Source organism: Callospermophilus lateralis, chromosome 11 (genome assembly GCF_048772815.1).
Source record: "Callospermophilus lateralis isolate mCalLat2 chromosome 11, mCalLat2.hap1, whole genome shotgun sequence".
In the NCBI taxonomy this organism is placed as follows: domain Eukaryota; kingdom Metazoa; phylum Chordata; class Mammalia; order Rodentia; family Sciuridae; genus Callospermophilus; species Callospermophilus lateralis.
In genome coordinates, this window is record NC_135315.1 from 22,692,876 (window position 1) to 22,717,959 (window position 25,084).

General features: G+C 50.6%; 4 protein-coding genes and 2 non-coding genes across 8 annotated transcripts in view; 5 read left to right on the forward strand and 1 right to left on the reverse strand.

The window, feature by feature from the left end:
• The window catches only part of Cacnb1 (calcium voltage-gated channel auxiliary subunit beta 1), a 19,743-nt gene extending 12,647 nt beyond the window's left edge, over window positions 1-7,096 (forward strand). The window contains 3 exon segments of the mRNA XM_076869514.1: window positions 4,167-4,262; window positions 4,677-4,985; window positions 6,632-7,096. Coding sequence (XP_076725629.1) covers window positions 4,167-4,262; window positions 4,677-4,985; window positions 6,632-7,096 — 870 coding nt within the window.
• Rpl19 (ribosomal protein L19) overlaps window positions 1-25,084 on the reverse strand; it is a 67,052-nt gene that overhangs the window by 20,056 nt on the left and 21,912 nt on the right. The gene's annotated exons all lie outside the window — the stretch shown is intronic.
• Arl5c (ARF like GTPase 5C) lies at window positions 6,969-19,909 on the forward strand. 3 transcript variants are annotated; one of them, XM_076869511.1, is made up of 8 exons: window positions 6,969-7,031; window positions 12,933-13,106; window positions 13,315-13,403; window positions 13,891-14,219; window positions 15,914-16,061; window positions 16,704-16,787; window positions 17,181-17,332; window positions 19,406-19,909. In XM_076869511.1, exons 3-8 carry the CDS (start codon window positions 13,368-13,370, stop codon window positions 19,452-19,454), a joined length of 798 nt encoding a protein of 265 aa, XP_076725626.1. In that variant the 5' UTR covers window positions 6,969-7,031; window positions 12,933-13,106; window positions 13,315-13,367; the 3' UTR covers window positions 19,455-19,909. The 3 variants fall into 3 exon arrangements, with proteins under 3 accessions (XP_076725626.1, XP_076725627.1, XP_076725628.1); XM_076869512.1 differs by having other exon boundaries at window positions 15,956-16,061; XM_076869513.1 differs by lacking the exons at window positions 6,969-7,031; window positions 12,933-13,106; window positions 13,315-13,403 and adding an exon at window positions 13,483-13,577 and having other exon boundaries at window positions 14,159-14,219.
• Trnac-gca (transfer RNA cysteine (anticodon GCA)) lies at window positions 20,741-20,812 on the forward strand. The gene has a single exon. It is a non-coding gene; the product is annotated as a tRNA-Cys (tRNA).
• Trnac-gca (transfer RNA cysteine (anticodon GCA)) lies at window positions 21,503-21,574 on the forward strand. The gene has a single exon. It is a non-coding gene; the product is annotated as a tRNA-Cys (tRNA).
• The window catches only part of Plxdc1 (plexin domain containing 1), a 63,605-nt gene continuing 62,017 nt past the window's right edge, over window positions 23,497-25,084 (forward strand). Inside the window, exon 1 of the mRNA XM_076869679.2 lies at window positions 23,497-23,645. Within this exon, the coding sequence (XP_076725794.2) occupies window positions 23,570-23,645 (76 nt within the window). The 5' untranslated portion in view covers window positions 23,497-23,569. The remainder of the gene's footprint in view (window positions 23,646-25,084) is intronic.

The following is a 25,084-nucleotide window of genomic DNA, read 5'->3' on the forward strand; positions in this document are numbered from 1 at the left end:
TAAGGAGTGTTCTGAAGTTGGGCTGCTTGGATCTCCTCTACTCCTTACTACTGGGTGACTTGATTGCTATGAGCTTTGGTTTTCTTCTCTGTAAGACTCTACTGTATGCATATCATGAAGATGCTGCCCAAGATACATTGCCAAAGGGCCTGGGACAATACCTCATCATGTGGTAGCTATGACTAATATTATTAGGATCATGTAGGCCAGTCCCCTATACTTTGGTTGACCTTCTGTGATTGGACCAGAAAACTAAAAGAAATCATTTTGTTTTTTCTTTGTCCCAGTGTCACTCAGCTACTTGACAGTTGTGGGGTCTTTCTTGTCTTCTGAACTCAGGAGCAGTTGACCACTGAGCCACATCCCCAGCCCTATTTTGTATTTTATTTAGAGATAGGGTCTCACTGAATTGCTTAGTGCCTCGCCATTGCTGAGGCTGGCTTTGAACTCAGGATCCTCCTGTCTCAGCCTCCCAAGCCCTGGGATTACAGGTGTGTGCCACTGTGCCTGGCTTGGTATCAGCTTTTTTGCTCTTCTGTCTTCATTCAGACTGGTAGAGAATATTTGTTGGAAAGCTGGTTTACTTTTTTTTTTTTTAATGTTTTTAGTTGTAGATGAACACAATACCTTTATTTTACTTATTTGTATGTGGTGCTGAGGTTTGAACCCAGTGCTTCACACGTGCTAGGCAAGCATTCTACCACTGAGCCACAACCCCAGCCGCTGGTTTACTTTTTTGTTGGGTTGTGGCTCCATGAACTTTCCCTTCTAGATGTTAGTAAGTATTTAAGAAACATGGAAAAGAGTTTAGGCAAAGGTTTTAAAGTTTGAAGACAGCACGAGGTTCAAATCCTTGTTCTTGTTGGTTTATATACTTATTGTTGGTTTGTTGTTGTTTTTATTAAGTTTGGGATCTGGGGGGAATTATTTAGTTTCTGAGCCTCAATTTCTTCACCTACAAAATGAGGTTATAATCCCTCTCTTAAGTTTTTATTATATTTGTTTTCTGGGATTGAACTGAGGGCCTGACACATGCAAAGCACACACTGTATCCCTGGGGAACTTTCAGCTTCTCTTGTGTTATTTCTGAGAGGACTGGAGGTACTTGATGTAAAGAGCCCAGCATATACTGTTTGATTCATGATGGCAGCCAACAGTGGTAACTATTATTGTTCCATGGTAGCTTCTTATGAGCTGAGCACCCTGGGCCAGTTACTTAGCCTTTCTGAGTCCTTAAGTTTCTAGTGATATAAAAGGGATGGGATTTAAGTATTTGAAGGAGGGGGAGGTTGAAAGGATCAAATGAGATAATGGATGCAAAACCACTTTGTGACCTAGACAGTAACAAAGGCTTTCATTTTGCCCCACTGAGGTTTAGGGCAGGGACTCAGGAGCCAGATTGCTTGGATTTCCTACCCAGGCTGTCATTTACCAGCACGTGTTCCTTTGGCAAGTCACCTAACATCTCTGTGCCCTAGTTTCCTCATCTGCCACATAAAGAAGTTGGGGCTGGGTCTGTAACTCAATTGTATAATGCTTGGGTAGCATGCACAAGGCCCTGGGCTTAATCCCCAGTACCCTCCCTCCAGTATTTTATTTTCAAATAATTTCAATTTAACAGAAGTGTTTGCAACAATAGCTCAAGGAACTTCTGTTCTTTGAATACCCTTCATTCAAATTCACTAATTTTAAAAACACTTTTAGTGATATTGGAGATTTAACGCAGGTACACTGTACCACTGAGCTACACTCCCTATCCCTTCTAGAGACAGGGTCTCACTAAGTTGCTTAAGGCCTCATGTGCATCTCTGTACCCAGCCAAAAATTCACTAAAATTTTAACAGCTCTATTAAGATATGATTCACACCTATAATCCCAGTGGCTTGGGAGGATGAGAGAGGAGGATAGCGAGTTCAAAGCCAGTCTCAGTAATGGCGAGGCACTAAGCAACTCAGTGATACCCTGTCTCTAAATAAAAGACAAAATGGGGGGCTGGGGATGTGACTCAAGCGGTAGCGCGCTTGCCTGGCATGTGTGCGGCCCAGGTTCGATCCTCAGCACCACATACGAACAAAGATGTTGTGTCTGCCGAAAACTGAAAAATAAATATTAAAAAAAAAAAAAAGGTGCTAGGGATGTGGCTCAATGGCCAAGTGCCTCTGAATTCAATCCCTGGTACTGCCCCTCCCCTGCAAAAAAGATACAATTCACATTAGCTGGGCATGGTGGTGCATGCCTATAAACCCAGCAATTTGGGAGACTGAGGCAGGAAGATTACAAATTCGAGGTCAGCCTCAGCAATTTAGCAAGGTCCTAAGCAACTTACTAAGGCCCTGTCTCAAAAAATAAAAAGAGGTAGCAGTGAGGTTGTCGCTCAGTGGTAGAACGCTTGCCTAGCATGTGTGAGGCACTGGGTTCAATGCTCAGCACTACATAAAAAATAAATAAGGGGCTGGGGTTGTGGCTTAGCGATAGAGTGCTCACCTTGCATGTGCAAAAAACCCTGGGTTCGATCCTCAGCACCTCATAAAAAAATAAACAAATGAAATGGAGGTGTTGTGGCCAACTACAACTAAAAATAAAAAAATTTTAAAAATTTAAATAAATAAATAAATAAAATTAAAGTTATTGTGTCCATCTATAACTGGAAAAAAATTAAAAAAAAAACAAAAACAGAGCTGGAGATGTGTCTCTGGGTTCAATCCCCAGTACAAACAAAACAAAACAAAACCAACAACAAAAGAATTAATATCTTATTTCATTCAGCCATTTATTTTATTTTCATTTATTTATTTAAGTGCTAGAAATCAAACCCAGGGCCTTGTGCATGGTAGGCAAGTGCTCTGCCACTGAGCTATAGCCCCAGCACTAATTTAGCCATTTCAAGTGCACAGTTTAATTTTTTTCAGATTCACTAATTTTTTTTAATTTTTTTTTTTTTTTTTTTTTTTTTTTTTTTTTGAGAGGGATGCTGGAGATTAAACCCTGGGCCTTTTGAATGGGGAATATGCACTGTACCACAGAGTCACATGTCTAGTCCTTACATTTAATGGAAACATTTTTCCTTTTTTTTTTTTGTAGCATTGGGAAACAATCTCAGAGCCTTATGTACGCTAGGCAAGGGCTGTACTACTGAGCTACACCCTCAGCCAAATTTTATTTTTTAATAAAGTATGTGCCTAGCATGTGTGAGGCCCTGGATTCAATCCCAGCACATACACCAAAAAGATCATATGCTTTTATCCTGAATGCTTCCACGTGTATTTAAGACCAAGAATGTCATCTTACATAGTCATAATATGGTTATAAAATTTTAAAAATATTACATAAAATGTAATTCATAGTTGTCTTTCATCAGGTGGCCCAATAATGCCCTTATATAAGGCAACATTTCCCCTAATCCAGGAATCAGGTTGGGATCACCTGTTGCATTTAGTTGTAGGTCTGCTTTCTTTAATATGGAACAGTTCTTCAGCCTTTCTTGGGTTTTCATGACACTGGCATTTTAGAGGATACAGGTCAGCCATTTTGTAGACTGTCCCTCATTTGGGATTTGTTAGATGTTTTCTCATAACTAGATTTAGGTTTTTTCTTTTATTATACCTATCATTATTGTTAGGATGACAATAATAATAGCTATCTCAGTGCTGTTGACAGAACTAAATTGATCACATAAAAAGGTTGAGGTACATGCCTGTAGTCTCAACTGTTTGGAAGGCTGAGGCAGGAGGACTGCTTGAGCCACGGCCTGTTCAAGGCCAATCTGGACAATATAGTGAGACCCTGCCTCCTCTAGTTAAACAAAAAGCATAGAACAGTGCTGGTACCTAGCAAACACCCTCCAAAAGATGCCTGCTGTTGCTGACATGGTGCAGGGGAGTGAGCCTGGAGAATGAGGGCTACAGACCAGGTTAGAGGGGTGGGGAACTAGTATCACTACCTTTCATGTAGCTCTCAAGGACAGGTGGTCATGAGACCCAGAAGAGAGCCTGAACATTGTACAGGGTGGACATAGGGTTGGTAAGGTCATTCCTGCAGAGGTGCTCAAGGCTGAGAGTCATGGAACATTCCACCATCCTGACACTGACTCCATCCAGAACTTGCCTTTCTCACTTGGTGCATTGCTTGGGCCCCCTCTAACTCCTCCTCCTCTTCCCCCAAATCAGGTACTTCAGAGGCTCATCAAATCCCGAGGGAAGTCTCAGTCCAAACACCTCAATGTCCAAATAGCAGCCTCGGAGAAGCTGGCACAGTGTCCCCCTGTAAGTGCTCAGACCTTAGGAGGGGAAGGAATTTGGGTTCACCTGGTGTCCTCTGGCCTGCACTGGAGTCAGAGTGGGAACACCTGGGCCAGGTCTATAGGTACAGACTTGTTTTGGAGGAAGGTGGACTGGACAGGCAGAGTGGGCTGAAGCACCCCTTCTCCATGGGGAGCCCTCTCCCAATTTAGGTTGTCTCTAGAATAAGGGAGTTGGGCTGAGTTGGACTACCAGACCTCTTACAGTTCTGCTAATTTGTACATCTGAGCGTTCTCCTTCCCTTCCTGTACAGCCAGAGGCCTTTTTAACCTTGTCCTTCAACCCCCTTGGCTCCACCCACTGCACCCAGGCCACACCCTCAACCCCTTGGTCACGCCCCCGCTCATCCCAGCCCTGCCCCTAACCCCACCTCCACAGGAAATGTTTGACATCATTCTGGACGAGAACCAATTGGAGGATGCCTGCGAGCACTTGGCTGAGTATTTGGAAGCCTATTGGAAGGCTACGCACCCGCCCAGCAGCACACCACCCAATCCGCTGCTGAACCGCACCATGGCTACCGCAGCCCTGGCAGCCAGCCCTGCCCCCGTCTCCAACCTCCAGGTACAGGTGCTCACCTCCCTCAGGAGAAACCTCAGCTTCTGGGGCGGGCTGGAGGCCTCCCAGCGGGGCGGCGGCGCGGTGCCCCAGCAGCAGCAGCAGCAGCAGGAACACGTTATGTAGCGGGTGCCCCCACCCATCTTCCCTCCCGCCCTGGAGTGCAGGGAACATGGGGAAGGAAGGGAAGAGCTTTATTTTGTAAAAAATGTGGTGAGCGGCAGCTTCTGGTGTCTGTGGTTTTTGGTGGGACTGGGACTGGCTGGTGCTGCCTCCCTGGGCCTGGTTCCGCAACTAGGACTAAATCTGCTGCCCATTGGACATGAGGCCTGATTGGGCCGCTTATAAGAACAGGGACTAGGAAGAAAATATGAGGAAGACTGACCTACTCATTTACTGGACTCCACACCCATTTTAGACCCAACGTGGCAGGGGCCCTTAGACCCAGGGAAACCCATTAGAGCAGGGACCTTTAAATCCAGAGACACTGCCTAACTCTGGACCCCTAATTGCAGAAAGCCCCTGGAAGCAGCCCAGAATGGAACATCTTCTATGAGTTGGTGCTGTGCCCTTTACCCTTCTCCCAGTTAAACAGAGTCCGGGAAAGTCTATCCTGTGGGTGTCCCTTCCTGCCTCTCCTTCCCATGGGAGTCACAGCCCATCTCTGGGACCATTAAGTATACACCATTAAGAATATGATTCTAGGTTAGCATCACAAGAAATCCATGAAGTCATTCTAGACTGCTGCTTTTCAAATTTGTTTTCAGCCACAGCCTCACTGAATCTCAGGGGGAAGCTGAATATATAGATGAGGCATCCTTGTTCAGTTCAAAGGGAACTAGGGCCCTGCCTCCCCATCACCTCCCTAGGGATCCTGAAAACACTTTTATGCTCTCCCCATCCCATCCCACCCCACCCCACACCTTCAGGAAATAGTTTGGAAACTGCTTCTGTAGTCTAATCCCCACCATACTGCAATCAAGAAACTGGGTCACAGAGACAGAATCATTTTGCTTAGGGTCACACAGCTTAAGGTGGTGGTAGGGGAAGGACTTTTAACCTGGACCTCTTTGTACCTCACCCAACAACCTCTGTGGTGGCAGTGGCCGTCAGCTCACTTTCATGTGGCATCTGATGATGAGGACATTGGGCCATCTCATGGTCTTCACTGGAGGATGGAGACCTATTAACCTTCCCAGTTCAATGCTTTGAGTCCTTATTGCCGATAGGGAAGGAATCCCATCGACCTTAGAGACTCATCTGTATAGGGAATGGGAGGAGCAGCATGGGGTTCTGAAAATCTGTGATTGAGGTCTGATGTGGGCTGAAGAAGCTGGGGTCAGTGAGTTTGAGCTGAAATCACTTACTGTATTTGGAAAAGTGGAGGCATTGACTAACCCAGTCAACCACTGAGTGGCAATACTAATGAGCTGTTAATGATGATTAACCTCAAGGCAGCATTAATAACATGTATTGAGGAAGTGGTGACTAATTGTTCAGGGGCTCCCTTCCATGGTTACCAGGAAAGTTCATGCATGTGAGGTCTGATGAAGTTGGGCATCCTGTCCTAATAGAGGAACAGATGCACCGAGGCCTGTCCACCTGTCCACTGGGCTTTAGAGCCATTTTCCTGATCTGGTGCCCCTCTCCCAAAGCCAGCGACCTCCTTCGGCCAGGCTGGGTGTCTTGGTGTCCTCACTAACCTGCCTTGCTTTGTTGTGTTTTTCTCACCCCTGCCTGATCTGCATGGTGTGTGCCGTCTGTCTGCTAACCAGGGACCCTACCTTGCTTCCGGGGACCAGCCACTGGAACGGGCCACCGGGGAGCACGCCAGCGTGCACGAGTACCCGGGGGAGCTGGGCCAGCCCCCGGGTCTTTACCCCAGCAGCCACCCACCAGGCCGGGCAGGCACCCTGCGGGCTCTGTCCCGCCAAGACACGTTCGATGCCGACACCCCCGGCAGCCGAAACTCTGCCTACACGGAGCTGGGAGACTCGTGTGTGGACATGGAGACTGACCCCTCAGAGGGGCCAGGGCCTGGAGACCCTGCAGGGGGCGGCACCCCCCCAGCCCGACAGGGCTCCTGGGAGGACGAGGAAGAAGACTATGAGGAGGAGCTCACTGACAACAGGAACCGCGGCCGGAATAAGGCCCGCTACTGCGCAGATGCCGGGGGTCCGGTTCTTGGGCGCAACAAGAATGAGCTGGAGGGCTGGGGGCGAGGCGTCTATATCCGCTGAGAGGACGGGGCTGCCCAGTGGGAGGAAGGGCTCTGAGCCCTGGGGAGGGGAGGGACAGAGGGGCTCATCACCTGAGACGTGTCCTGCCTCCAGGGGGCGCTGTCTCCCTCCATTCAGATGCCTTGGCTCAATGTTTGGGGTTTCTTTGGTGATATCATCCCAGCTCCTGAGAGGCCCTTGAGCCCCAGCTGTAGGCTTACCCCTACCTGCTGTAGATGGATGGGGGATATCCACCTTTCTGAAGTGTCCCCTTTCCCCCATCTTAGGGGGCTCTCCTCCCAGAGAAAAGGTGCACTTCCTTAACTTTCTACTCTGGGTTCTAATTGAAGGTCCTAAATGGGGCGACCCTTCTTTTTCCCAAACTGGTGTATTTGGAGAGTTGGGCGTTTTTCTTGAGAGGGAGGACACAGAATCTTCCCCATGGGGCTCTCTCTCAAACCCCAGATCCAGGGTCCCTCACCATGCCCACCCCCTGCCCCGGTTTCCTGGCAGCATTGTCGGGTAGGTAAAAGGTATAACATGGAGACCGGTAGCGAGCTCGACTTGGGGGGAGGGGTTAGGGTGGAAAATGACAGGCTCAGCTGCCCTCTTGGCCTTGGCCACGCAGGGGCTTATAACCTTAGACCCCTGAGGAGTGGGTGACCCGACATGCTGCTGCCCACCCCCACCTCCATGCCTCAGCTCTCACCTACCCCAGGAATGAGCTTTGCCTACGACATCCCCTGCCTGCTGCCATCAGAAGAAGGGGGCCCTCTGCATCTGAGCCCCCCAACTCCATGCCATTGGGTGTGGAGACCATGGAACACTCTGGTCCACCTCATTCTAAACCAAAAAAACTGCTCCTTCACCTTCATCCTGAGGTCCCAGGAGAGAGGCCCTGTGGGTTGGTGTCCAGGAAATGACCACCATCCTGGGGTTGCCTGGTCACCTGGGGACCTCAGATCTCCCCTGGGGGGCTTGGCTGCTGCTGCTGCTTCTCTATATTTGCCTCTTGTGATCCTGTCCTTCATTGGTGTCCACTTCCCCCAGGAGAGGCCTTGGTAGCCCCTGGGGCACCCTCTGCCCCCGCACCCCCACAGCCTAGCAGCCCTGCCCCTCCCCAGCATCCCAGCTGGGCCAGAGAGAGCCGATTGTGCCAACGAGGACTGGGCCCTGCCCGGCTGCCCACCTCAGGGATGGGCACCTCAGGCCTGTCTCGCCACCTCCTGTGCCAATGTTGTCGTGCCCCCACGTGGGGTGGGGTGCAGCTTCCACTTACTGGTTAGAAGACACCACTGCCTGATCTTTCCCTCTCCCTGTCTGGTGTCCTGTGCCCCATCTGTCTGTCTACTTGTCTGTACTCTTCTAGGAGAAGTATTTTGCCACATATAAAACCGCCGTCCAGTCCTTTGCGGCCAACTTCCAGCCTGCTTCTTTGTTCCCGCCTCATGGTTGTCTGTCAGCCTCGCAGCCTCTGCACAGACCGCTGCTACCAGAGGGGGCGAGCCAAGGGGAGAGGCAGGAAGAAGCTGCACTCTGGGCTGTTGACTCTGGAAAGACAGGGCTTGGTTTGTGGCCTTCTGGAGTATGTGCAAACCTGCCAGGGCTGCATGGCCACTCTTAAGCCCACACCATACCTGTCTCCCCACATGCAGAGCCAGCGGAAATGGGAACCTGGGATGTAGTTAAGTGCAAAATCTTAAAGGTACATGCTTGTTCTGATCTTCTGGTCTCACTGCACCCCATAATCTTGGGGAGGGAGGCTGAGCTTCTGGCTCTGCTGATGCACAGTCATTACTGCCATCACCTATATCCTACCTCATGGAGCACCTGCAAGCTCTCTTACCCTCCTGGTTCTTGTTTTTGAGGCGGTAACCCAAAATATGTGTGTGTGTGTGTGTGTGTGTGTGTGTGTGTGTAGAAGGCAACAGACACTGGAGGCCCACAGATGAGTTAGCAGATCAAAGAGGAACTGGCAGACCCAGGTGTCAGGTGGCTGAATGGAGCTCCCCAGAGGGTTGATGGCAAAGTTGATAAGAGCTGGGTCTCTGCCTCCAGCTTGGTACTCTTTCCACCACTTTCCCATGGGATTGATCATTTGTTCCTTGTTTATTCACTGGACATACATTTATTAGGCACCTCCTAGGTACCAGGGGCAAGTTGACGTGAGAGCTGCAGACAGTTCCAGTACTGAACATGAGCTGTGTGCTGTGAGAAGCACTGGTAATATGGGAACCTGGAAAAGGGTCACACTCTCAACCTGGGGAAATCAGGGAAGTCTTCATAGAGGAGGTGAGGCTTGCTTGGAATCTAGAAGCAAAGTTAGAGGTTAAGCCAGATAGAAAAGGAGGGGGGGTGTTCAAGGCAGAGGAACCAGGCACATGCATGACAAGTTTTTGGCACTTCACTAACAAAGCATGGTGAGGTGGAGGCCAGAGAGGGGTTGACAGGAGCAGGCCATTTGTTTTTTGCTGGGCATGGTGGTGAACACCTGTAATCCCAGCTACTCAGGCAGGAGGATCACAAGTTCAAGGCTCAGCCTGGGCAACACAGTGAGACCTTATCTAAAAACCGGGGGAAGCACTGGAGATGTAGCTCAGTAGCAGAGAACCCCTGTGTTTAATTCTCTGTACCCTAAAAGATTTATTTTTTGTTCTGAAGCTAGTGCTCAGAAATTGAAGGATTAGCCAGGTGTGGTGGCCTGTGCCTGTAATTTCAGTGGCTCAGGAGGCTGAGACAGGAGGATGGTGAGTTCAAAGCCAGCCTCAGCAACAGTGAGGTGCTAAGTAACTCAGTGAGACCCTGTCTCTAAATAAAATACAAAAAGGGGCTGGGAATATGGCTCAGTGGTTGAGTGCTCTTGAGTTCAATCTCCAGTTCCCCCCACCAAAGAAATAAATTGAAGGATTATAAATAGCAATGACAAGATTGCTTTGGTTGGAGCATGAATTGGAGGGCCTCACTTGGAAATGCTGGACACTAAGGTGGAAATGAGGCTGTGCCTTAGACCACAGTGACATCTAGCAGATAGAATCCAGAGTTCTTGAAGAACAAGTAGAGGTAGCCAGTAAGGGAGAGGGTGACAGTGGGTGGTAGTCTTCCCAGACAAAAGAAGGAGGTTAAAAACAGATCAGAGCAGAAGTAATGAGTCTGGTTTTGCATAAAGGGGTTTAAGTTTCCTGTGGGACATTTGAGGGGAGAAGAGAAGACAGCTGGGCACAATGAGCTGAACCTCTGCAGAGAGGTTCAGAGAGACTAAGCGACTAGTCTGTAATTACGCAGCCATAGAGCAAAGGAGTCAAATTCACATTTTGATTCCATGGTGCCTGTGACCCCCAAGTCCAGTGCTAATTCCTCTACCCCAGGATGCACTAGCTTTTGCAAGGGTTGGGGGTAAGGAGTTGGGGAGGAGGAGGAAGCAGGGGTCTGAGTGTTTCTGTCTCCTCTCATGTACCTTCTGCCTGAAGTTACCTTTGCTCAGAACTTGCAGACAAGGACATTTCTAGCTGGAGATACTGAGAAATGGGGAGAAATTCTTGTTTCTTGGTAACCACAAACCCTTAACCAAAGTTGGCTGCTCAGTCAGCACATGTGGTTGTCAACATGTGAGGATTTCAACAGCCATGTCGTCAGCAGGCTCTGCTGCTCTTATTGCCCCCACGGACTCAGGAAGTGAAGCCTTGGGGACCCTTCCTACCTGGCACCCTTCCTTTACCTGCTTCCCTGGCTAGCTGCTTACATTTTGTGGAGGATTCTGCCCCTAAGTGAGCTGAAGTGGGGTAGGCCACAAGTACCAGGTGTGAACTAAGGTTTCCACTGTTGTAAAATAAAGCAAGCTGAGCTGAGGTCATCATGGGCCAGGGTCAAGGGGGTGTCCCAGTCTAGTATGCTAAAGAGACATCTAGTGTTAACTCCAGTAATTGTTTCCTTGAAGAAGGGTGCCCACTTTGCTGTCTCTCAGAGTGTGAGAGTGTGTGTGCACGTGTGTGTTTATCTCCCTCTCCAGACTTGAAGGGTCCATGGAGACCCAGGCTGTATGATTTGGCTGCTTGGTTGTGTTTGACTCATATTTGTGAAAAGAACAGATGAATGAGTGAATGGATGAATGCCTCCTAAGAGCCCAGTCCTGGGCCTCCTGATGCAGGCAGATCTTGTCTGTTTATTGAATGGGTGCTCCCAGTTTGCAGTGTCACTTTCAATTCTGCAATTGGGTATGTGTGTGTGTTGGGGGAAGGCACTTAAAGGTTCCTTTCTCTCCCAGGAAACAGATGGTAAAATCACTTAAAGCACTGTTGCTTCCCCCAGCACCCTCCTGGCCCCCACCAGCCCCAGTCCCAGACCCTTCTTTCCCAGGGCTGAAATGAAATCAGCCCAAATGGGCTTGAAGGTCACTTTTCTAGGCTTCTATCTCTCTGGGTACCAAACTGGGAAAGTCTTTATGTAGTGAGCTTTTGCCTCTGCTCTCCACAAACTTTTTAGCCTCCCCCAATCCTGTGCCCATATTCTTTTCTTTTGTTTTTTGTACTGGGGATTGAACTCAGGGATGCTCTACACCCCAGTCCTTTTTTATTTTTTTGGTACTGGAGATTGAACCCAGGGGCACTTAACCATTGAGCCACATTCCTAGACCTTAATTTTTTTTTTTTTTTTTAAATGTTGAGACAGGGCCTTGCTAAGTTGGTGAGGTTGGCTTTAAACTTGTAATCCTCCTTCCTCAGTCTCCAGAGACACTGGATTATAGGTGTGCTCCACCACATCAGGCCCCACATTGTTTTTTTTTAAATACTCAAAGCGCACATTCTCAGGCTGTAGCTTAACTTGTCCTAAGTCAACCTAATGACAACACATTCCTAACTGTATGCCAGGCACTGAACCAGGTGGGGAGGGGGACAAACACTGGTGAACAAGATAGGAAACCCAGCCTCTAGGGTTCACAGGTGATTGAGAGAAACAAGACATTCTATGGCCCCAGCGTGGAGAGAGGTTCCATGTGGTGGGAGCTTGAGAATAGGTGGCTTTACGGGAAGGCAGCTAGTGAGTTCCAGGCATTTTCCCTTTCTGAGTAGGTGTAAGGTATTCATGTGGAGGGAATGCAGGAGGAAGGGCAAAGTGGGAAAGAACTGGACATATAAGGGCAGAGAGCACTGGATGCAAAACCCGGGAGGTAAAACTGCAAAAGCAGGTGGGGGCTGTTGCTGGAGGATCTTGAATGCCATGTTAGAAGGCTGATCCAGAGGGAGTGGGCAATAGAGAGCCATTGAAGGCTGTGGGTGGGAATAGCAGATGCTGAGCTGTGCTTTTAGAAGGCTAATAGAGCTGCAAGGAGGGTGCTCTGGGAAAGGAGGGGGGAGCAGAAACAGGCCAGTTGAAGGTTTGCTACATCATCGGAAGGAGCCACATTGGGACTGTGGGGACAGAGGCAGTAAGGTGGAAGGATCAGGCGCTTTGATGTGTTGATTTGCCTTTTCCACTTCTCTTTTTGTTTTCTGGTTTTTTCCAAGTTTGTGCAAAGAAGGAAATTCACAAACAAGAATATCCCCCTTTCTCTCCTGCTTGGCCTTCTGGTTCTCTTTAGTCTCATTGTTATCTGCCTGGGAGGCTGAGGCAGGAGGATCACTTGAGACCTGGAAGACGCTGTCTCAAAAAAAAACAAACAAACAAACAAACAAAAAAAAACCTAGACAAACAAAAATAATTTTTTCTTCTCTGCTGGGTCTTAATGTCTGGGACCCTCTGCAGGGTCTCTGGCTGGGGAATCTTTTCTTGCTCCATTTTTGTCTCCAGACACCCAATCGTGGGATCAGCTGCTGAGCATGTGGTATATCAATGGATTGTAGAAGCCCGGATTTCTCTCTAGATGTTGCCTAGCAGGAGGGACCTGCAGGAGGAAGGGAGACCCTGCGCTTTCCCTGGGGAGTCCACTTTGAGTGGGCCCACAAGACTTTCACTAGCAAAACAACTAGAGAAGACCGAAGGCTGGAATGTTCTCCCAGCTAAGAGAGGACCAGAGAGCCCTCTCTCCTTCCCGCTGGTAGGTGCAGAAGTTGGGTCGCCTCCGATTTTGCTTCAGTCTAGGGTTTTGTTCTAGCGGGTAGAGGAGGGAGATTGTTTGGTGCACCGCAGTGCTTAGATTCCCTTGATTTGCAGCTTGGGAGCAGAACACAGAGAGAACTTCAGGTTTTTTTTCAGGGCCAAGAGGAGGGTGCAGTCTGGGACTTCATTGTTCTTTGCACCTCCAGGGCCCTGGACAGGCAGCTCATCATCGCTGTAACGTTCACTGCGCACGCGAGAGATGAGTCCCAGTGTACCTCCAAGTCCCACCTGCGAGGTGGGGTTCCTCGGTCTTCACAGGCTAAGCCTTTCTGGCCCTCCCTCGGGGGCGGGGCTCGAAACCCTTGGGCTAGATTCTTGCCCCCAGGCCCCCGAGTCCTGCACCTACCCAGCTAGGGACGTGCCATGGGACAGCTGATCGCCAAGTTGATGGGCATCTTTGGGAATCAGGGTAAGAGGCTCATAGGGCATCCCAGCAACCGCTTTGATCCTGTGGTCTCCTGAGGCTCCCTCAATCGGAGGTCGTCTGGGCAGACAGGCTGAGGGACCCCGGACTACTAGAGTCCGCGTGCGTGCTCCTTGCCTACTCCACGGTCTCCTCTATTCTTCTCCCAGCCGGTTACTCCCGGGCTCCGTGCTTCCGTGCGTCCCCGGGTGCGCTGCAGAGTTGGGCGAGTCTCCTTCCTCCCTGCTAAACCGCTACGGGGCAGGGCTGGGGGAGCCGCTTTCGGTTTCCTGCAATTACCGCTTGGATCTTTCTCCAGACCCCTCCTCTTGGCAAGCCCAGAGCACCCCGGACCCTTCAGGCAATCGCTTCTAGAAATTTGGAGGGAGGTGGGACTCGGTTCTCTTTGCCACTGTCCGGGAGTGGTGCAGGCGTCCTCCCGGCCGGTTGGGAAGTAGAAGTGGTGCGGTGGGCAGAGATCCCTCGGCCAGCTGGGAACACTGGTCTTCCTGGGAGCCCTGTTGGGATACACAGTCCCTTGGACATCGGGTTTGGCTCTGACTCTGACATTCCCCGGATGCCTCCAGAGCACAAGGTCATCATCGTGGGACTGGACAATGCAGGAAAGACCACCATTCTCTACCAGTTGTAAGTGACTTTTGGGTGGGGAGAAAAAGGGCTGGGCCCCCCACCAGACTGACCGGCATTTGGACCAATAGTTGGAGCCCTTCCTTGGGTTCCCTGGCTCCCCAGTAACCGAGAGCAGTGATGAGGAAAGCTGGTGTGACCCTCCTGGTATAGAGACCTCCTGGTGGGCCTGGCATTGGGATCCTGCACTGTATGAACAGCCCCAGTCCCCATGGTTCCTGCTATCTGCCCCGGCTGGTGGCAGGTCCCTTTTTTCTCAGTCCTGCACCTTACCTTTAGCTTTGACCTCCAACTTGAAACCCAAAGCCATCAGCTCCTGGAGCGCCAGCATTGGGGCTGGTTAGGCTCCGCAGTTCCTGCGTAGCTGAGTCAAAAGCCAAATGTGGGAACTTTCCCAGTGTTCAGTCTGGACAACATCTCTACCGAGATGGAGCCACCAAAGTACTTTATTTACATAGGATATTTTTTTTCCTGGAAAAGTAATAAATGTAAATGTTTTTTCTAAAATTAGAGAAAACGCCTGTAATCCCAGCAGCTCCGGAGACTGAGGCAGGAGGGTCCCGAATTCAAAGCCAGCCTCAACAATTTAGCAAGGCTCTAAGCAACTCAGAAAGACCCTGTCTCTAAACATATATGTGTGTTTTGAACCTCTCTCTCTCTCTCTCTCTCTCTCTCTCTCTCTATATATATATATATATATATATATATACACACACACACACACACACACACACACACACACACATGGGTGCTGGGGATGTGGCTCAGTGGTTAAGAGCCTCTGGGTTCAATCCCTGGTACCAAAAAAAAAAAAAAAAAAAAAAAACAAACAACAAAAAACAAAAAACAAAAATCACACAAGAAAAAAATCAAACAGCACAAGAGTGCATGGTGAGAAGTAATTTTCCCTCTCACTGTAGATTCTAGTTTTCCTCCTCCCAGGTGACCACTCTTTCAACTTCCTGGTCACCTTTCAGAGACATCCTTCACTATAAAAATGTGGATGTTTTCTACATATGTTACTTAAACAAGGTAGCTCATCTCTCTGATGGCCCTCACTTTTATCTGTCTCATTAAAAAAATGTATATATATATTTTTTAGTATTAAACAATACCTTTATTTATTTATGGGGATTGAACTCAGGGGCACTCGACCACTGAGCCACATCCTGAGCCCTTTTTTGTATTTATTTAGAGATAGGGTCTCAACTGAGTTGCTTAGCAACTGAGGCTGGCTTTGAGCTCATGATCCTCCTGTCTCAGCCTCCTGAGCCGCTGGGATTACAGGCTTGTGCCACCTTGCTGGTTTATCTGTCTCATTTTTCTCAGCCCTTGAGATTCCAAGTGTGGTCCACAGACTGGAAGTGGGAGCATGACCTGGGAGCTTGTTAGAAATGCAAAGTCCTGGGCAGCCCAAACCCACTGGATCAAATCTGCATTTTGAGGAGACTCCCAGGTGATTCAACTTTGAATTTAAATTTGAAAAGATGGTTCTAATGTCCCCCCCACCCCAGGGCTAAGCCTGGACAACACTGGGGTCTCATTCTGTTTTCATTTCCCCTTGCCCAGGCAGGTGCTTGGTCTACCTGGGTTGGAGTTCTTAGACTCAGCTGCCCAGGAAGTGGACCAGAGCTGGAGACCAGAGCTGGGAGGGGCCTGGGCCGTGGTCTTAGAACCTTCTTCTACCTCCTCAGTTTGACCAATGAGGTGGTTCACACGTGTCCCACCATTGGCAGCAATGTGGAGGAGATTGTTCTTCGGAAGACCCACTTCCTCATGTGGGACATCGGGGGACAGGAGGCTCTGCGCTCCACCTGGAGCACATACTACTCCAACACGGAGGTGAGGAGGTCGCCAGGGTTGGGGGATCTCCAAGGCAACTGTGTGATGTTAGCCAGTGCCCCCTCTTAACCTATGTTCCCCCTCTGTGAAGTGACCTAATAATGACCTCTCTGAGTCACAGTGAAATTAAATAACGCTTAACCCAGTGCAGTGCAGATTTTTTTTTTTTTTTTTTTTTAATCCTGCCTGTCTGCTTCTGGCAGTTTCCAGTCTGATGCACTGGATAGCATGAGCCCTTAGTCTCTGAAGGCCTTGTCTTCTCACTTGGCAGAAGTAGAACAAGAGACAGAGCTGCCACTCATCAGCTGTGTGGCCAAGGGCAAGATTCCTAACCTCACTGAGGTTACTCTCCTTTGTAAAATGGAGGTAATAACAGCACCAAGCCCATAGCATTGGGGTGAGGCCTAAATGGAGTCCTGAGCACCCAGGGCTTAGCACGGCCTCTGGTACACAATTAGGTTTTCTCTGTATTTCCTCTGTCTGGATAGAAAAGGCAATTAAAATGGGACCAGGTTGTGAGATTGTGAGGCAGCTCGGTTCCTTTTCTATGGAGCTAGCATGTGGGCAGTTCAGAGGCCAGTGGGCAGGAAATACTTCCACAAAGAGGAAGCTGGCTCCTTAAGGCTCCCCTCTGCTGGCCAGTTCGTCATCCTTGTGATTGACAGCACAGACCGGGATCGGCTGCCCACCACTCGGGAGGAGCTGTACAAGATGCTGGCCCATGAGGTAAGCTTCCTGGGGTTCTAGCTGTATGTCCTCAGGGCCACTCAGCTTCTCTGAGGTCCATTCCTGACATCCTCGTCATTATCCCAGCAGTATGGGGAGGGCTAGTTTATTGAAGATGAAGGATGACAGTGCCCTCAGAACAACTGGTCACAGGAGTCAGAGTTGCTGGTTCAAGGTCTGTCCCCTCTTCTTGCTCGTGGATTCCTACCTCCTGAGGTTGTTGTAAGGATTATAGGAGCTGGTTGCAGGCATCCCATGACTTGTTGCTGTCATCAGATGTGGTTGCTACTGTTGGAATGGGGCCCAACTGGGAGGCTAGGGCAGGAGTGGAGAGGACTGGCAGGAGGAGGAAGGAGGCTTCTGGCTGACAGGGCTGTGGCTCTTCTTCCCCAGGCACTTCGAGATGCTTCAGTGCTGATCTTTGCCAACAAGCAGGATGTGAAGGACTCCATGACCACGGTGGAGATCTCCCAGTTCCTCACTCTCAGTGCCATCAGAGACCATCCGTGGCATATACAAGGCTGCTGTGCCCTGACTGGGGAAGGGTTAGTGGCTGCCAGACCTGGGTCTGGCCCACCAATGGACAGTGATCACCAGAACCCCTCTCCTGTCTTGGTCCTGTCAGACTCTGGCTTGTGGTTGGTGACTGGGCCAAATCAGATGGAAAGGGGTTGAATTGTTGAAACTGGGTGAGGGGGTAAGCTGTGCGTCCCCATTCTCCAGGGCCTTCTAATGGAGAGGTAACTCTCACACAAACACAAGGGCCAGGTGGGTCTGATTTAGGTCTGGTGGTCAGGGATGGCCTCTCCTAGAGATGTGGTTTTTGAGCTGAGACCCAAACGAGACCCAAATGAAGAGAAAGAGACAGTCATGGAAAGACCTAGGGTCCAAAGACCTAGGGGATGGAAGTATTAGGGATTGAACCCAGGGATGCTTAACCACTGAGCCACATCCCCAGCCCTTTTTTCTATTTTATTTAGAGACAGGATCTTGCTAAGTTGCTTAAGGCCTCACTAAGTTGTTGAGGATGGATTTGAACTTTCAATCCTTCTGCCTCAGCCTCCCAAGCGACTGGGATTACAGGCGTGTGCCACCATCTTTGAATTTCTGCAAAGAGTCCATGACACCATTCCATCAACAGATTTTTATCAAATACCTATTTTGTGCCAGTAGTGTTTTGAGTATTGGAGAAACAGCAGAAAACAAAACAGAAACTCCTGCCTTCATGGAGCTGCATTCCAGTGGGGGAGACAGACAATAAGCAAAAAAAATATGTTTAGTAAGTTAAAAAATGATAAATGTTGTTGAGCACAGTGGCTCACGCCTGTAATCCCAGTGGCTCAGTAGGCTTAGATAGGAGGATCAATGGCGAGTTCAAAGTCAGCCTCAGCAAAGGGGAGATGCTAAGAAACTCAATGAGAACCTGTCTCTAAATAGAATACAAAATAGGGCTGGAGGCAGCTAGAATTGTGGGGACAGCTAGGATTGTGGCTCAGTGGTTGCCTGGCATGTGTGAGGCACTGGATTCAATTCTCAGTATTGCATATAAACAAAGAAGGTAAAGGTTCTTTGAAAACTAAAAGAAAAAAAATTAAAAAGAAATAGGGTTGGGGATGTGGCTCAGTTTGGTTTGAGTGCCCCTGGGTTCAATCCCAGGTACCAAAAAGATAACCGTTATGTTGGGGAGGGAAAGGGAGATTGGTAGGAATGTTGCAATCTTGGGGGATGGGGAGGGTACAGGGGCACTTAACTACTGAGTCACATCCCTAGTCCTTTTTATTTTTTATTTGGGTCTCACTTAATTCCTGAGGCTGGTCTTGAATTTATAATCCTCCTGCCTCAGCCTCCTAAATTGCTGGGATTACAACTGTGTGCCACTTCACCCAGCCACAATTTTAATTTTTGAGATGGGGTTCTCACTTTGTTGTGGAGGCTAGCTTTGAGCTCCCAGGTTCAAGCAGTCCTCCTGCCTCAGGAGGACCCCCCCTCCCCCTAGCTCACAGTCAGTTCAATGAAACTAGCATTTCCTAAGTACCCACCATGTCATGCTCTGTGCCAGGTGAGGACTGGGGATGATACAGAGATAGCCAAGGCTCCACCCTTGCTCTGGAGTTGCTTAGTATCACACAGGAAAACTTGCATATGGAGCTTCTTCCTAGGCCTTTGAAGTCACCCTGCCACTTCCCCTAATGACAAAGCAGGTGGGAGGGGACATGAGAGGCTTACCTGAGTTACTACAAAGGCATCTAGGAAGTTAGGTCTCTAGGATGGTTTCTCCAAGAAGCCCTCCCTGACTCCCAGGCATCTGGAACCTTCTGTATATCTTCTTAACCTTAGTCCCAGTATGTAGCTATAGGATTATTTGCTGGACCTTTTGCTTAGTCTCTACATCTTCTATGCTGTAAGCCTCAGAGGGCAGGATGGCTTCTCAAGAGTCACTTCAGCCCCTGGGCACAGTGGGTACTTGATGCATTGCAAGAACTCAAATCAGTTTGTGGATTAAATCAATGGATGTAACTTTGGCTACTCTCTCAGTCTGCTCTGGGCAGAGGCCTTGGGCTTGATGGCCATCATCTTTATGGGAAATGCTGATCCTTCCCTGTTTCTCCTCCCGGCAGGCTGCCAGCAGGGCTCCAGTGGATGCAGTCTCAGGCCACTGCCAAATGATGTCCCAGCCTGAGGCCAATGAGACATGTTGGGGGTTCTGCATGGTCAACATGGGTGAAAAACTCAAATGCCACTTTACCTTTCCATGATTCTCTGGTGAGAGCAGAGCCAGCTACGGACAGGGAGATTGCCACCATGTACCCAAGCCTTCACTGAGGAGCAGGACTGTAAGTCCTGGATTGATACAGACAGGACAACAGAAAAAACTGCCCCTCACTCCATGGATGCAAGTGTCCTTCTTGAAAACATCAGGGAAGCTGTGATGTGCTGGGGGATTAGAAAGTGGAGCCCTCTCCTTCTCAGCCCTCAACCTGTCTGTAGGAAACACGTGGGAAGTAAGAGGTCCTTGAAATTGCTTCTCATTTCTTAACAATATCCACCCTCCTCAGCTTTCTAGAAAGTCTCTCATTTTTGTCCCATACTCTTTGAGATTCCAGAAGGATGAAGAGGGTGGCTTGGAGGCAGGAGGGTAGGGCCAAAATCTGGGAGGGGAAAGAACTTCCCACTCCTTCTGAGATGCTGACTCTGACTGCAGTTTTGGGGCTGTAAGCCCTCCAGTGGTATTCCCTTGGCTCTCAGTGTCCTTCCAATGTGAATCCCACTCCTCCTAATTGTTCCAGATTCCTACAGGACCTGCTTATTTTGCTTTTGTGTGATGACTTTTTAAATATTGCATTGATATTTTAATAAAGGAATAATAAATGTCATCAAAAAATGTTCACATCTTATTTCTGTAAAACTCTCAGAAAAATCTACCTTGAAAATGGGGGCTTGGGGGCCTGTCCCAAGGGTCTATCTGGCGAGGAGAATGGCTTCGTGGCTCAGTGATCTATCACCAGGCTGGAGGGCACTAGTACCTGATAAATCAGGACTGGGAGCTTTTGACTGGGCCTAGGGCCCGGGCTTGGTTTGATTCTGATCCATGGATAAAAGAAGGAGGGTCTCCCAGGTTTGGAAAAGTCCAGGAGTCTTCTCTAGGCAGAGCTGGAGACAGGATAGAGACCAATATTGCCCTTCTATATTCAGGGAGCTGGGCTATTTCCCTTGAAGACCTGGAATGGTCCTGGTGACAAGTAGGTCTTAATCTTGTGATCTTTCCAAAATATGATTATTGGAGAAAGAACTCAGGAATTTTAGCTGCACTCATTGTATATCTTGTATACTTTTATTTTGTGTTTTCCTTAATAAAAGAATAATCTGATTCAGACTGAAACTGCAGAAGAAAATGAATCTTGCCACGCCCTTATTCCATAGAAATTCATTCTAATGAAAAGAACGAAACAAGTGGGGGTATAGCTCAGTGGTAGAGCATTTGACTGCAGATCAAGAGGTCCCCGGTTCAAATCCGGGTGCCCCCTCACCTGTTTTAATCTGTTGGGTTTTGTTCCCCCATTCACTTTTGAGGAATTGTGTGACGGACTCGAGGCAGGAGAGCAGCAGAACCCCTCCTGGGGGTTACCCTGTGTTTTGCAAGCAGGTGAGGAAGTAATGGACCTTGCCGGTCGCTTAGACTCTATGTCCAAGGGCGGATTGCAGGGCGGGTGGGGCGAGTTGCTCAGGCCTACCGGGAGGTCATATGGGACAGTCCCCTCACGTGCAGTAGGGCGCCGGCGGCGCACCCCAGTGGCAAGCGACCCCGACGGCTCTCTGTCAGGAAGGTGGCTGGGCTCGGTCGGGGAAAGAAGGCCCTGAGACGCCGCGTGAAAGTGTGGGAGGGAGAAAGAAACGCCGAGAAGCAGTAGGGAGCTTCTGTGGGAACGGAGAGTGGGGTCCCGGCCCAGAGTAGCGCCCCCTAAATGAGGGCTCTTGAAGGCTCTTGAACGTCTTCTCCTGCACACCCTGTTTCCATTTTTCTTAGACCACCAGTAGGAATCTTTAGCTCAGAGCTTCAGGCAACACACCCTCTGCTTCCATGAAAGTAGTCGGGGTTTTTTATTCAATTTATTTGACAAACATCAGACACTACTTTTTTTTTTTTTGCTATAGTGAGCGACTGCGCCTGCGCAAGACTAGCACTAAGACGCCTCCCGCCCGGGCCAGCGGGTAGAGGGGGTATAGCTCAGTGGTAGAGCATTTGACTGCAGATCAAGAGGTCCCCGGTTCAAATCCGGGTGCCCCCTACCTTTTCTTTTGTCTAGGTCCATGTTACTTCAAAACTGCTTCGTGGCTCTTCCACACCTTTTATGTTAGTATATCCTTCGTCACCTGCCTTTGGGGCAGTGAAGGAGCGGTGGTGAACCTCAGGAAGTGGGAGCTTCTAGAGCAGTGGCTTTGCTGATGTGGCCCAGGACACAGCCACAGCACCTGGGTTCTCTTAAGAAACCTAGATCCCCGGGTCTTATCTCATAACCGCTGAATTAGAAACTTGGGGTTGGAGTTCAGAACTCCGTTAAGCGCTCCAGGTGACCCTGATGTACGCTCAAGTTCTAGAAGCTTAGAGGTTAAAAAATTTTTTTGCACCTTGTTTGCTTCTAATTATCTCTTAAGCTGCTGTTTCTGCCTGAGCCTAATCAGAGACCTTATAACACGGACCGCGGGCACTCGAGACCGCACATGTACGGAGACACCGGGGCCGGACCTGGAAGTCCATCCTGGGACCTCTCACTCCAACCTCGAGGTGGGGACGAGCAGCTAGGGATCTTAGTGTCGCGAGCTTACTAGGCACAGAGCCTGAGCTGGCCGGAAAATGCACGGGAACCACAAAATACTACGTTGCTGCTTCTCGCGTGGCCACTGGAGGGCAGTAGGAAGCCGCAGCTGGAAACAGCCGCTTATTGGATTCCTCGGAGCGTTGGTCAAGTTGGGATTTAAGTCAGACATCACGAAGAACTCACCGGTAGGCAGGCTTATTTCCCCCATTGTAAGTGGAGAGAGGATTTAGGGCTGGAAGAGGTCGCCTCTGGGATCTTGGGTCCTGAGGAATTGGGAGGAATTGGGATTCTGAGAGATTAAAGAGCCTTTAATTCCCGTTTCCTTCCTCAGGTCTAGTCTACCTGCTTCCTCCAGCCGAACTGTCTCTTGTCCTGTCCACAGCTGTATCCCTCCTTTTAGGGACTCTTCCCCCATGGAGCTACACGTCCACAGTCTTCCTCTCTGCAATATTCCTGGTCCTAGACCCCAGCCCTGTAGCAGTCAAGGAGCCCCTCGCCCCTCGCCTACCCCGGCCCCCAGCTCCTTGCCCTCCCCCGAAGTAGGTCAGAGGCACCTCCGCGTCCTGACCTGATTCGCTGCTGTCTATTAAACCTCCTAAATTGCAGGTATTTTTATTCTGTCCTGGAAGAAAAAAAGGAAAACCTCTCCCCAGAGCCTGATGTGCGGTGGGGGACACTGGCCGGCTCTGGAGCTGGCTTTGAAGATTGACTGGCTCTGGCCTCAGGGGCCTCCAGAGCGGCGCGTGCCTCAGTTGCCTTCTTGGGGACAGGGGTCCAGGTTATTTCAGGGTAGGGGTGAGCCAGGCCCCTGCTCCCCAGGGGTGCTGGGCTGGAGGGCAAACCCTGCTGGAAATGGGGTGTGGAGGGGCCCGATGGGAGACCGTGCAGGGGGGAGGCCGGGTTCTTGGCCACCGGGGGAGATGCGCTGGAGTAAAACCTCGGAAACCTACAGACTCCGAGGAGCAGCTCAGAAAGTCGCGCTGCCTGGAGGAGGCGGGTGGCAGGAGCCCACGGCCATGGCAAGGGCGCTTCCTGGGGTACCCTCTTGGGACTTCTCTCCGGCTTTCCCTGGGGGGAGCAAGGGAGAGGCATGGAGGCAGGAGCCAAGTGGGGGTGCAGGACAGCCGAAGGTGCCTAGGGGATCTTCCAGTCCAGGGTCCCCGCCGGTCCCCTCTGCTTTTGCATCACAAGTAGCTTCCGATCCCTGGGAGGCTGAAGGCCGGGGGAGGCTGCGAGGCTGCGAGGCCGGGGAGGCTGGGAGGCTGGGAGGCTCCGGGCGCGGTGCCCCGCCCCGCCCTCCCCCGCCCCCCGGCTCCGGGTCCCCGGAGGCCGCGGCGCCGCGCTCTGCTCGCCGGCCGCCCGCTCGCGCTCCTGCCGCTCCCGCCTGCGGACCGCGCGCCCCCGCTCGGCCCCCTCCTCGCCAGCCGCCGCCGCGAGCCGGCCCGGGCAGGTCCCGCCGCCACCATGCGGGGCGAGCTGTGGCTCCTGGTGCTGGCGCTCAGGGAGGCTGCCCAGGCGCTGAGCCTCCAGCCCGCGGCAGGTAGGACTGGCCCCGGGGGCCGGCGGGCGGCGGGCGACGTCTAGGAGGGGACACCGTCCGCGGGAGGCCGGGGCTGCGGCTGGGGCAGGTGGACGGGACCCCGCCGGCCCAACACCGGGGCGTGAGGGAGGGCGGGGCGCTGGATAGCGAAGCCGGACCTCCGCTGCCCTCCTGGACGACGCCCCAGGGACCCCAAGAGGGGCGACTCTGGGAGGCAGTGAACTGTGGCCCCAAAGGGGACAGTGAGGGAGTTCCGAGGGGTCCCTGTCACTCCGGGCGAGGCTGGCTTCTGGGGAGAGGCCGACGAGGCTCCTCCCCAGCTCTGCCTCCTCCCGGCTGACCCTGGCCGGGTCGCGGTAGGCGGCCGGGCGGGAGTCACCAGCGGGAGGGGACCCAGGCTCTCCCTGGGCAAAGGCAGCGGCGGCCTCACTTCTTTTCTCCTACCTGTTTGGAACCCGTCGAGAGGCGGGGGCCCAGGGAGACTCTACTTGTCTCCCCTCCAACCCCCAGCCTGAAGAGTCCCCCTGTCACTCCCTGGTCGCCTTTGGCTCTCAGCTGCCTTGGTTCTAGATAGGGGGCGGAGCTCCTATTTGCACTTCCCTTTCCCCTATACCAGTTTCCCCAAATCATTTCTCCCACCTGGAAATTCTTTCTGAGCTCTACTTTGAATCCCTCCTGTTATAAAGGAGGCCCATCTTTCAACGTATAATTTATGCTCTCCCTTCTCCTCATGCACCCACACTTTCTCTGGGGTTGAGGACAGGGGTCATTTTGCAGCCAAGCTCCTTGGCAGAGAAAACCAAGAAGAGATCTATGCCTCACTGGCTTAGTGATGGAGGGCTATGTCCAGGGGGATGCTGTGTTTTGGTGGCTGTGCCTTAGGACGGCACAAGCATCAGGCACAGAAGTGTCAGTGACAGTATTTTTGATTTCATGGACCCCGTATGTAGCTGACACTGGATTCCTTTAGAGAAGGGTATGGTGGAGGTGGCTAGGGGGTGATGAGAGGGTGCAGTGGAAGAGAAGTGTCCAGAGGCTGGGGGTGCAGAACTGCACAGGGCACCGCCAGAGATTTAGTTTCTAGTCCTATTGTGTCACTTGCTGTGTGGCTTTGGGTGAATTACTTTCTCCCTCCGGGCCTATTTCTGCACTTATAAAGTGAAGTAGTTGACAAAATCCTTGACTCTTGGTTGTGGGATTATGAGGGGTCTTTTTTCTCTTTATTCCCCCCCTTTCCTTCTTGGATGTATATAGGTGACATATACATACACACACGAATATTATAAGCAGGAAGGGACTGGTCAGGTTAATTTCTGAGGTCCTTTGCAGCCCCTGCCTGGCACAGTCTTCTGAACTGAGAGTGTGACCAGGTTGATAAATTGGATCAGAACCTCTGCCTGGGTTGTGAGGACCATGGAGTTAGTTGGGTGATAGGGGTG